Source organism: Ursus maritimus, unplaced genomic scaffold (assembly GCF_017311325.1).
Source record: "Ursus maritimus isolate PB19 unplaced genomic scaffold, ASM1731132v1 scaffold_1, whole genome shotgun sequence".
NCBI classification, from domain to species: Eukaryota; Metazoa; Chordata; class Mammalia; order Carnivora; family Ursidae; genus Ursus; species Ursus maritimus.
This window is the reverse complement of record NW_024423343.1, coordinates 67,529,633-67,543,151: the sequence shown is the minus strand read 5'-3', so window position 1 is coordinate 67,543,151 and position 13,519 is coordinate 67,529,633. Positions and strand designations below refer to the sequence as shown.

At 37.2% G+C, this 13,519-nt stretch overlaps 1 protein-coding gene across 3 annotated transcripts in view; it reads left to right on the top strand.

Moving 5' to 3' along the window:
• The window catches only part of SLC4A10 (solute carrier family 4 member 10), a 214,739-nt gene that overhangs the window by 126,284 nt on the left and 74,936 nt on the right, over positions 1-13,519 (top strand). For all 3 annotated transcript variants that reach the window (XM_040644562.1, XM_040644559.1, XM_040644565.1), the window contains 4 exons: positions 6,728-6,828; positions 10,038-10,212; positions 10,801-10,934; positions 11,333-11,578. In XM_040644562.1, the coding sequence (XP_040500496.1) occupies positions 6,728-6,828; positions 10,038-10,212; positions 10,801-10,934; positions 11,333-11,578 (656 nt within the window). The remainder of the gene's footprint in view (positions 1-6,727; positions 6,829-10,037; positions 10,213-10,800; positions 10,935-11,332; positions 11,579-13,519) is intronic.

Sequence of the window (13,519 nt, the reverse complement as noted above, 5' to 3'; positions counted from 1 at the left end):
ATACCAGAACACTAATTCAAAGGGATATATGCACTCCTATGTTTATAGCAGCATTATTTAAATAGCCAAGATACGGAAGCAACCCAAGTGTCCATTGATTGATGAATGGATAAAGAAGATGTGGTATATATATCCAATGGAATATTGCTCAGTCATGAAGAAGAATGAAATCTTGCCATTTGCAACAACATGGATGGAGCTAGAGAGTATAATGCTAAACAAAATAAGTCAGTCAGAGAAAGACAAATACCATTCGATTTCACTCATATGTGGAACTTAAGAAACAACAAAAAAAATGAGTAAAGGAAAAAAAAGGAGTGAGACAAACAAAGAAACAGACTCTTAACTATAGAGAACAAACTGATGGTTACCAGAGGGGAGGTGGGTGGAAGGATGGGTGAAATAGACGATGGGGATCAAGGAATGTACTTGTCATGATAAGCATCAGGTGATTAAAATAAAAACTTAAAAAAAGTGAAAAAAATAATAAAGTTCTTTTTGGTAGGTATATATTGTTTACCTAATTAATGTCAAGATTTATTTAATTTTGCCTTGCATTAAATTGGAATATTTACAAGTTCCAGGTGGATCAATATTTTTAATAATAGAACAATGAAAACATTAAAAAAAATAGAAAATTCAAAGGCATGGTTTAATCATATTATATAGGAAATTCCCCATTACTGCTAATCATATTTATGATCAGGAATAATTTTTAAATAATAATTCTTATGTATTACCTTTGTGTGGACATATGGTACAAAAATTATAAAAATTTTGCCGATAAAGGCCAGTGTGCATTCAGTCATTATATAATCCAGAAAGGTAAAAATAAAGACTGTTGCTATTATTTGGGGTCATTTTTTAATTGCAGGGCTGACTTTGTTGAGATTGATGGCCAAATGTTTGTTAAGCCCACTCATATTGCCACCTCTGTTCCTACTGAATATGCCTCTTGAAACCCTCCCAGTTGTCATCTACTCAGCCTTGTCTTGGGCTCTTGTCCCTGTGGAGTACAACCCGTCAGACTCTACCGCTGTAGTTGACTCAGCCCTGGACATAGAAGTTTTCCTGGTTAGCCAGAGGTGGGCAAATGAACAAGTGTACCACTCATCCATGAGTATTTAAAAAGGTCAGCTCAATCTCACTATCAGTTTAAGAAATATGTACTGATGTTTTATTTCTATATTTTCATTCTGAAGTCATTTCATAATTATTAAAGATTATTTTATTTCTTTTTCTCAACAATGACAATTTTCTGATTCTATACCTACAGCCACACAATTTCAGTTGATCTCAAACTACTAAAATAATAGAAGTTGCTTGAAGAGTAATTTTTAGGTTACAGATTGACTTATTTTTATACTTGTAAATATCTTTGCACTTACAGTATTAGAAAAGGCAATATAATGCTTCCTGAAGTAATAAGAAACTTTTTAAAAAAGATTTTATTTATTTATTTGAGAAAGAGAGAGAGAGAGGACAAGCAGGGTGAGGGGCAGGGGAGAAGTAAGCTCTCCACTGAGCAGGGCACCAAAGGGGGACTTGATCCTGGGAACTGATCATGACCTGAGCCGAAGACAGATGCTTAACCGACTGAGCCACCCATGCACCCCAAGAAAGAAAGTCTTTAATTGATGTTGTTTGGAAAAATTCTGTGAAAATATTAATACATTGAGAGTGAGACTTTAAAAGTTACTTGTTAACATCATTTAGTTTTTTAAACACTAAAACTGAAGTCAAGCATTTTTGAAAACATCTTGCCTTTGAGGAATGATATTTTTAAGGCATGTTGAGGCCTGGAAGCTCTTCATTTTTGATTATTTTTATCAGACTCTTTACAATCAGGATTAATTATTGGATTCTGAATATTAAGAGGCAGTAGTAGAAAGAACATTGAATTAGGAATCAAGGCATTTGGGTTCTGCTATGCTTCTTTACAACATTAGTAGTTTTATTTTTTTAAGATAGTATAATTTTTTCATTTTTATTCAAATATTAATGGTGATTTTTCAAGAGGAAAAACTTTTGCATCACAAAATTTTTTTTTTACTAACTTATCCTTTTTTTTTTTAATGTTTTTTTATTATATTATGTTAGTCACCATACAGTACATCCCTGGTTTTTGATGTAAAGTTCGATGATTCATTAGTTGCGTATAACACCCAGTGCACCATGCAATACGTGCCCTCCTTACTACCCATCACCAGCCTATCCCATTCCCCCACCCCCCTCCCCTCTGAAGCCCTCAGTTTGTTTCTCAGAGTCCATAGTCTCTCATGCTTCATTCAACATTATTAGTTTTAAAATGTGTGTTGTAATTTGGGGCGCCTGGGTGGTGCAGTCGTTAAGCGTCTGCCTTTGGTTCAGGGCATGATCCCAGCGTTCTAGGATCGAGTCCCGCATCAGGCTTCTCTGCCGGGAGCCTGCTTCTTCCTCTGCCACTCCCCCTGCTTGTGTTCCCTCTCTCGCTGGCTGTCTCTCTATCAAATAAATAAATAAAATCTTTAAAAAAAAATAAATAAAATGTGTGTTGTAATTGAATAACAGATACTGTGAACTACGTTTTCTTTCATTAAGTGAAGCAAGATAAATTAAAAGATATTAAGCACTCTGACTTCATACCCATTCAAATACTGTTTTCCCCCACGGGATAATTTCCATGGTTTTCATGTTCTTTTGAAATGTGTAAATACAGATTTTTTTAAAATTTATTTTTTTATTTTTTAAATAAAAAATAATTTTTTTTTTGAGAGAGAGCACACATGTGAGCAGGGGCAGGGGCAGAGGGTGAGGGAGATGTGGGGCTCGATCTCACAACCCTGAGATCATGACCTGAGCCAAATCAAGAGTCAGATGCTTAACAGACTGAGCCTCCCAGGCACCCCATAAATCACAGATTTTAAACACTTATTCCTCTCAGTGAAGAGAAGAATAACTAGTCACCTCAAAGGATAACTTTGAAAATATTCATTAGAACTTCATGTCAGTCATTATAATCACTCCCTTGTGTATACCCTGAGCTTCTTTGCTTTTCTCTAATGCCATTTACTTGCTTGTTAAAATCACAGCCCTGTGTGCCGACTTTTTAATCTGTACCAGCATTGATACAGCTGAGCATAGCTGAAGGAAAACAGAACTACACTGATTGATCTCATTAATTCATGACCACATACCTCAAGGGGGCCCTTAATGTTGCAAGTTCATCATACCATGCTCCCCTACTCCAATAATTCTCTCTAGATGACTATTTTAGACCTGTTTTCTCTCCTCAAATCTTCAGCACATCCTTCCTGACCCTTACTTTCAAATTTTGACTTGCTTCCCACTTCCCTGAGAAATTTGAAATGATCAAAAGAGAACTTCCATAGATTCCCACTACCATGCCTATCTGCCTACCAGCATCTGTACCCACATACTCTACCTTCCCATATGTTACTATTGATGAATTATCCGAAGTTAGCATTCTACCTTTGTACTAGATCCCATCTCTTCAAACTTACTCAGAGACATTACGCCACCTATTCTCCTCTTTCTCTCCTATATCAGTTCTTTTCTTCTCTATTACATCATTTTTATTAGCGTAATCTTATTAATTTGCAAAACTTAAAAAAAAAGAACTCTCAATACTGCTACCACTATCAGCTACTCACTCATTCCTTTTTTTTTCCCCTCTGCAACCAAATGGCAGAGGAGTTCTCTTGTACTACCTGCTCCAATTCCTCTCCTCCAAGTCTCTCTTAAACTTTTGCCAATAAGGCTTTTGTCCCCTCCACTTCACTAAAATTATTACGTGAAGGTCACCAAGGATCTCCACAATGCTCAATCCCATAGTCAACTCTCAGTATGGGTTTTATTTAGCCTGTCAGTGAACAGCTTTTGACAGAGTTGATGACTCCCCTTTCCCTGATATACTCTCTTTGCTTAGCTCCCAAGACACCACATTCTTGATTTTCCTCCTAGCTCACTGTTCACTCCTTCTCTGGTTTCTTCTTTCTTCTTCGATTTCTTTATTTTGAAATGATGCAGGCTCGGTCTATAGTCATCTTCTCTTTTCTGCCTACACTCATTCTCTTGATAATATCATCCAATCCTGTAGCTTTAAATCCTCTCCCAAATTCAGCGTTTACTTTCAGCTTGAGAGTCATTTATCCAAATGCCTGTTCCATGTCTTCCCTTGGATGTCTTATAGATACCCAAAACTTGACATGTCCAAAGTTTGAACGAATTGTAGCTTGTCTCATTTCTGTTCCTGTCTGCATCTTCGCATTTATGTTAGAAAAGGCAATATGATGCTTCCTGAAGTGTACAAGAAACTAATCTTTTCACAAAGTCTGTTCCATCTGCACATTCCTATATTGGTAGGTCCTAATTCCAATCTTACTGTTGATCAAGCCCAAATCACTGATTTTTAATTTATTCTTAGATTTCAATTCTGCCAGGAAATACTCTTGGTTTCGTCTTCAATATTTATCCAGAATTACACCATTTCTCGTTGATGCCACGGCCACCCTCCTAGTTCAAGCTACCATCATTTTCCTTCTGGATTATTGAAATAGTTTTTTGACTGGTCTCCTTGTTTCTGCCCCTGGTCCCTCTTTTCTCAACACAGCAGCCAGAGTGACTCCAAATGAGATCATGCTACTCCTTTCCTCAAAACCCTACAGCACTTCCTCATCTCACTGAGAATAAAAGCCAAATACTTACAATGGTTTACTAAACCTACTCTAGCTTCCCTTTACCTCTTCAAAGTAAACTCCTACCACTTTCTGCCTTGCTCACTCCTCTCCAACCATTTGGCTTCTTTGATTCTTGTTCTTCAGACCCTGCTCCCACCTTGACACTGTCCCATTGGCAGTTCTTTCTGTCTAGATATCCCTCAGTTATTCTCATGGCTTATTCCCTCGACTCCCTCAGGTTTTTCTTAAATGACACTTTCTCACTGATCCTACCTGACCGTTCTGTTTATAATTGCCACTCCTTCCTCCTTACCCACCCAGCCCACACTTCAGACCATTGCTTACTCTACTCTAAATTTTTATTTTTACAGTTTTAATCTTTCTAACACACCATAGAATCAATTTACTTATGTGTTTATTTGTTTATTGTTGGCATTCCCCATTAAAATGTGAGCTCCACAGACCTGATTTGTCCACTGGTGTATTAGTGGTGGGGCCAAGAACCTGACACAGATCGGCTTGCAATAAGTATTTGTTTTTGACCAAATATATTGTATAATTTGAGTAGCCACATATATAATCACTCATTGGTTTGTTTTAAAATATCAAAATACATGTGTTTCTGAACAAAAAATATTTCCTGTATTTTCCTTGGAATATTCATCGGTACTGTTCATACATCTCTTTTCACACACCTTTCCCTCTTACTATAAGATGAACACTCCTTGATGAAACAGGTGCTTTAAAATGGCTAATATCTTTCATGGTTTATCATTTACCTTATCAATGTATAGCTTTTTCCATTGTAAGACAATGAGTTAACATAGCCAGTAAGGGATAGTTACCCAGAAGACTAAATAATATCACTTGCTTTCTGAGATTTGTGGAAACTAAGAAGTGTTTCCTGGGTGACTGTTGGGTGTTGAAGGTACTCAGGCCACTCTTAAAGCCCCTTACAACGTAAGATAATTATTTATACGTAAAGGCAGTTCCACCGTCTGTTGACAGACACCCTCTCTTTTATCTTTGAACTTTAGTTCAATGTACCTATTCATATACTTGGAAAATTGTAAAAACATTAAACAATGAACTTTTCTATATTTTGTGCATTTCAAAACCTATTTTTCTCATGTTTTAAACCTGTGGCATTTTACCTAAATGTCCCATTGTCCATAAGAACATTTGATAATGATTAAACTATTTTGGAATGGCAAAGTAAAAATTTTAATTGCACCACTTTAAAATTTTTTTATGATCCTTTTAAGTCCTTTCGAACACATTGGCATGCTCTAAGATAACTGATAGGTAGGATTTTCTGATTTTCTGACAAAAGTGGGTGGAATAGACTTGTGAATACGCAGCACTTACATAAGCCTCAGCTTATTTTTCAATGGCTCAACTAGAAGTCTCCTTTTGTAATAATCTTTTGAATCTCTGTGAGTCGGAAAAAAACCTTATTGTAAATCATTCAATGGGTAGGAAGATATCAGCCAGAATAAAGGAGGGAACTACCCTCAAAAATAGCTAACGGTAATAGTTTAAGTTTGTTGAACAGTTGAACTATGCCAGCCATATAACGCCACGATATAACACCTTACTCCAACCTACCCAGCCCTCGTCTCTCTTTGTCCCCTTCCTTCTTCCTTTCCGTCATTTGTCTTCATAGCTCTATCTCTACTTAACGTTAGAGGTTTGTTGTTTGTCTCCAGTAAGAATGCTTTTTCTTGCTCATCTTTGCCTCTCTAGCATCCATAACAATGCATGGCACACGAGGCACCCAACAAAGATTAGTTGAAAGAATGAACAAATGTCCATCACTTCATTTAATTTTCTTAATCACCCTGATAGATGTTATTACTACTCGTAAATGCAGGAGGGACCAGAAGCTGTAGGACGTTTAGATAACTTGCTAGAGGTCATGCAGCAAATAAGTAACAGAGCCTGGGTTCTTAGCCACTCTGCATATTGCCTCAAGGGAAAAAAATTTGTTTTTGTTATTTGCAACTAGCACCTGAAATTAAAAAACAAAAACAAAAAACTTCCTGCAGGAGAAGAGGAAGATTCCTGCTGTACCGAATGGAACAGCAGCTCATGGGGAAGCAGAGCCCCACGGAGGACATAGTGGACCCGAACTTCAGCGAACTGGAAGGTTAGTGAAAAATACTTGTATGGGACTTTGAAGACCAAATGAGATACCGTTCTTTGTGTCAGGAATTGCTGTTGTGAGATGTAATATTTTTTAGACTTTGAATACTTAATGAATACCTATTTATTTGAATATTTATTTGTTTGAATACCTAGTACTTGAATACCTATTTAATGCCAATTAATTTGATTTCCCAGTATTTGCTAATGATTTTTGTTACTATTAAACCAGAACAGTGGATACATCATTCCATTTTATCTTACCTAGTCTTTCATTTTGCTGTGCATAAAATGCATTCACAGATTCTTAGAATGAATAAGAAAACTGTCAGTTGCCCCTTCTAAAAAAGCCTGTTGAAAGCTTCAAGTTCAAGATGGAAATAAAAATAAATACCAAGAACTCAGTCTTATAGACCCTATCTCATTACATGCAAGTAGGATGTATATAATAGTATTTTTTATTTTTATGGTTGTAATTTGAAAGAGCTATATGATTTATTTTTCTAATCACACATCTTTGAAGAGATGAAAGCTTCAATTTATTTCTTAAAATGGTTCTTTATCGTTTTTTTGACAGCTTGTCTCTCTCCAAGCAATGTGTGAGCAGAAAAGCAGAAAACCTTGGGAGGGTCTGTCTTCAGGGAATATGTGCACACAGGCTCCATTATAATTGAAGGCAATGGCAAAGGCTTTGCAGGATTGGTACTCCCTTCCTCTCAAGGCCATTTCTGGGACTGCTTTCACTGTGTCCTCTAAGCCGACTTTCCGGTTTCTGACAACTCTGTGCATTTTAATTCTCCTCTGTTTTTTCCCTTTATCTATGTTGTGTCTCTGAGGAAATGTCCTTGAACGTCTTCCTCAGGCTCCATACATAATTTGAGATGATTCAAATAATTTTTTCCTTTTCCCTTTACTGGAAGCGCGGTTACTCCTTCTGTTTACTTTTATATTTTCAAATGCTGTCTTTTTATTTTTGGTGGTTCTTTTTTTCTCTCTTTCTCTCTCTCTCAGGTGTAACATGCCACATAGCTTAGATTTTTTTCGAAGTTCACTTTTCCTTACTGCTTCCTAAATCCTCCCAGGTCACCAATATCCGGTATCTTCGCTTCTCCAGAGTTCTTCCACAGATTCTGTTGCTGACATGACTTGAAGTATCCATTACTCATCTGCTCTCCTGGAGTTGCTGGTGTACATCTGGGCTGCTCTTGTACTGTTCTCTGCAATGACCTCCCACTTCCGGATTTAGATTTTTGCTGCTAAAAGCACGTTTATTACACAGTAATATAATAGCTATGTAGACTAATGTATGCCCTACTAAGTAATTAATTAGAAAACAATGGTTTAATAGGAAGTACTATCAAACCTATAAATATTAACTACTAAATAATAGCTCATAACCACCTCAAAATATTTTCGGGTTAGGTGGGATATAAATTATAAATGAATGAATAAATAGTAGATTAAATCTATTTTGAATTGTGACTTTGATAAGTTAACACATTCAGAACCGATCCTCCCCCAAATAAAATTATATATGTGTTTAACAAACACAGGTAGGGGAACCTAAGGTGATCTTTGTGTGTTTGAATTTCGCAGGTTCACTGTAAGCTTCTTTTGAGTTTAAAGGTCCTCTTTTTAATTGGATTTCATCCTACTCAGTTTCTCCTACTCTATATCTCTCTGATGGAAGCAATCACTAGGAAAACACAGTGATTCTATCACTTACATATTAGTAAGATAGTTACTATCATGTTACTATTGTGCCTATATCAGATCAGGGCAATTAAAAATGATAGTCAAAATTTTCAGTTATCCTGAAGATATGCATTTTTCAAGGCAAACCAGAATTTGTTTCTCAAGAGAACAATAATGTTTGAGGCGATTCTTAGATTGCTAGTGAACATTTCTATCTAGAAAATAAATAAAAAATTATATATTTTTGCATAACCCAAATATATTCAGTATACAGGCAGGATATTGGAACATAATAGGCTTTTTTTTTAAGATTTTTTTTTTATTCAACAGAGATAGAGACAGCCAGCGAGAGAGGGAACACAAGCAGGGGGAGTGGGAGAGGAAGAAGCAGGCTCATAGCGGAGGAGCCTGATGTGGGGCTCGATCCCATAGCGCCGGGATCACACCCTGAGCCAAAGGCAGATGCTTAACTGCTGTGCCACCCAGGCGCCCCCATAATAGGCTTTTTTAACCTCCCCAGAGTCTTATTCATTTTAATTTGACATCTTTATTCCTTGGAGCACAAAGAGCTCTTAGTAGCCAACTGTTAAATCCACACATTATTATAAAATGTTCAAAGAATGAGAATGCCTGTTCATTAATACTCTCATTCCTAGTAAATTGAAAGCATTTTAGTCCTCAAATTTTAGGGAGCACTTCATAATTTAATGCTATTTTCCCCCCTCCCCCATCCCCAAATCCTCTTTGAAGTGTTTCAATGTGGTTTTTGGATACATTTAGAATAAGTGAATTTATACCAATGAGGGGTATTATTGTCTTGTGAATGATAGATGTTGGGATATATTTAGACAAAAGTGGATCAAAATTGCATTTTTCTAGGTTGGTTATTATAAGGTCCCTTTCTTAATTTCCTAAAAATGAAAACAATTATGGAAGCAATCTGTCTTTACTAGGTATTACTGTCCTCCATAAGGCCATTTAGATGCCTGCTTGCAACAATACCTGGTGAGGACTATTTTGGCAGAGCAAGTAGGTAACTGGAGCTGTGGTTAAACACTACATCTTCTCTCCAGGGTAATGTTCACTATTGGAGAATACAAAAGCCAGTTTACCCTCCCAATCTTCACTTCCTGCTACCCTAAATGAAATGTAAACAATTGGAAAATGCTGCCAGTGACTGAGGGGAGCAGGCCTGAGTTTAGGAGGGGGAGATGGATATAGAAATGGCACAGAGATTAGAGTAATCCTGAAATCTCATTATCCGAATTTTGATCAAGAAACTGCTCTGAACCTTGTTTGAGAGAACCTGGGGTTTTTTGGTTGCTGGCACAATATTTGGTTAGGAATTGAAGTAACCTAGTGGTGCAAAGCCATCTCTGTAGATCATGATAATGGGTCTCATCTCTGCTGATGGAAAACGTATACTGTGACCTGGCAACAAAGTAAATGAGGGTTTTGATTTGTGTGGGTTTTTTTTATATTTGGATTTCACTCTTGTGTCTCTCCCCACTGTCTTAGGATTTTTGGGGGACTTATTTTAGATATCAAAAGAAAAGCTCCATACTTCTGGAGTGACTTCAGAGATGCTTTCAGCCTGCAGTGCTTAGCATCTTTTCTGTTTCTCTACTGCGCGTGTATGTCTCCTGTCATCACGTTTGGAGGACTGCTGGGAGAAGCAACTGAAGGTCGTATAGTATGTATTATGCTTTTCCTGGATTTTTAAAGCTCGATCAGTGTTTAAGATTCATGGTTAGATAAGTGTTCATTTGCTTTTGAATTGCATCATGAGGACAGATTTGATGTGTGGTCTTACCGGTACACTTCATATGAGTTTTCTGGATGTCTAGTAGAACTGGTCATCTGGGAATGGAATATCTCAGAAGTTAATGCTTAGGTCTCACACAGGGTTCTGGTCTCATCCCTGACCCCCAATGTTTGGCTAGCTTTTTGCTCTGGTTCTCACTTCACCAGCAGTCCATTTCCTATTTATTCAGGCCATGCTTCTATCCTGACCCTTACTACAAATACAAGTAAGCCATTAGTAGACAAAAGAAAAGTAAGATAAGGAATGTGGAGAGGACATATCCCCACTGAGAACCACTCATATTCTGCTGACTGCTTATCCCTTTTCTTATCCTTCTACCCCACATCCTGCCCAAGGTCGCTAGGCTTTTCGTAGCAAAGGAGAAAGAATATACTCATGTATTTTAAACATTTTCTCCCTAGTTATAATGGTTGCCTGTACAGCTTAGATAATGGACTTATTTGTATCTCTACACAGAGTGCAATCGAATCTCTCTTTGGAGCATCTATGACTGGGATAGCCTATTCTCTCTTTGGTGGACAGCCTCTTACCATATTAGGCAGTACAGGACCAGTTTTGGTGTTTGAAAAGATTTTGTTTAAATTTTGCAAGTAAGTGTTAAATACTTTTGGCCCTTAGCCCCTTTCTATTTCTCCACTGTATTTATACTTCTCCCAACATCACATTCGGGGTCTGCTGGGAGAGGTAGAAGTGGCTGATTCAATTCAGTTTGCCATTTTTGTCACTCTGTGGAAATCAAGGAAAAATAAAAGATTTGCGTAATATGTTAAGTAAAATTGATAAAAAATCATATTCTGTATTAAACACTGAGAAACTCCTTTTAGTTTTGTCCCCTTAGATGCTCCCTTTAGACAGTCTTGAATTTAGATACTCATGGGATGTGAAGCTTATTTACTTTCACTTCCTAAATTAGACTTATTTCCATCTATTTAAAATGGTAGCAAGCTGTTAAGTGACCTTATTCCCACTGTTCTTTTCCTCCTTCTAGAGAATATGGGCTGTCATACCTGTCTTTAAGAGCAAGTATTGGACTCTGGACTGCAACTCTGTGTATCATACTCGTGGCCACCGATGCAAGCTCCCTTGTCTGCTATATCACCCGGTTTACTGAAGAAGCTTTTGCTTCTCTTATTTGCATCATTTTCATTTATGAGGCCCTGGAGAAGTTGTTTGAACTCAGTGAAGCATATCCAATCAACATGCATAATGATTTGGAACTGCTGACACAATACTCGTAAGTAACGTTTCCCCTGTTGGCTGTGGGGCTTTTTTCTTTACAAAATTGCTATTGTTTTAAGAAATATGAGAAACTTACCCTGCAGATAAAGTGACTTAAATTGATTCATGATCTAAATCCCTGACCAGACTCTCAGAGTTGAACAGGATTTTAAAAATCCTCTCATCAGCTACTCATCTGATACTTGAGTTTTCATTATAAAAACAAAACAAAGCTCACTGAATTTAAATGTAATTTTGCTTTCGGAACTTACCACATTTATGATGGAGGTACTCAGGCTTTGCCTGTTGAAGGTGATATTACTGTTTAGGATTAAAGATGGGACTATACCTACTGCACTTTCTAGTTTTAGTACACCAGCAGTTTGAAAAATTTCTTTAATGCTGTGTTTGCAGAGTATATGTGGACATTACATTGAGCTTCTCTTTGATTTAATTTTAGGATTTTTTTATTGCATTTATATATACACATTTTTGTCCAGCAAATATTTGAAGCAATATGTTCTTCACAAGGCACTTAACCACCAATGTTCTTCTTATAAACTGCAGATATTACTTCAAATCCTTTGAAAGTTTATTACCTTTATTTACTAGTGGAAGACACCGGAACTGTTGAAATTAGGCCAAAATTGTGTATTGTTAGAATTCTGTTAAGAATGATTTAAATATACAGTTTTGAAAATAGCATGATTTTTAGTACTTTAAATTTTTCCTGGTCATCAGAGATATCTTTAACAGTAAACCTCTGTTTCAGACAAGAAAAATCAGAGTGGAAATATAAAATAACTTTCCCCCAAAGCAACTAGTGAGGGTGTTGTGAACAGGACTCAGAAGTGGATGAAGGAAGTGTCAGGGACACTCAGGAAGCAGGCAAACCACAAGGGCAGTTTGATCAGAATGAGGGATAACCCTTTCATTTCTCTTTAGAGAGCAGTGTCACCTAATTTGGATATCCTTGCGGGATATATATTTATCTGCTTGGATTTTTCAAACTTATTACATGCCAAACACTATGCTAGAGGTGTAAAAATATTCTGCCCCCAGTGAGCTTCCAGTTTAATAGGGAATATACACAAATAGACAACACAGTGAAATAAGTGCTGTGTTAGGAGATTGGTACAGAACGCAATGGTACCACACCAGAAGAACACCCTACCCAGATTTTGGGTTCATAGAGGACTTCCTGCAGGAAGTGACATAGAAGACCAGAATATCAGTAAGAGTTAGGAAGGTGCTGAGGAATAGGGTGGGAGAGAGGTCCAGATGGAAGGAATGGCACAGGTCTGGATGTAAGAAATGCATTAATGCTTTGAAATATTGGCAAAAGTTTTAGAGATAGTGGTAAAACAAGAAATTGGATTCAGGTTTTAGGATTTTGATGCAATTTTCAGCACACTTATGAGTACAAATAAGCTATCCAAAAGAAACAACACAGAACAAGTAAAATAGGTAAAAGCAGAACTATTCCGTTTGAAGTGGTGGGAAGCACCACCTGTCTACCCTTCCGGTTGCTCTTGAACCCTCAGTGGCCACTTCTAACGTACTTCAGACTGAGGAATACCATTTAATATCTCTCCGGGTTTGAAAAGGAAAAAGATCAGAGAAGCAAAGACTGTGCCCTGGATAATGGTCATAGCTTGAATGTAGAAGAAAAAATAAGACAGAAGGGTCAGAAAAAGAAAAAAAAACCTTGGATAATGTCAGGTTGTCGAAGGCAAGGGATGAGGCTGTGCCAAGAGACCGTTAGAGAACGGAGGTGCAGAGATCAAACAGAATGAGAGAGAGAGATCATCATTTACTTTCGAAACAGTATTGTGTGGGGCGGGGAGGCAGAACTACAAGCCAGTTTGCAAAAGAGGAAGAAGGAAGTAGGCGGTAATGACATGGAGAAAGTATGCATAGGCCATTTTGGTGTCAAAGAAACTGAAAAACAGTGCCT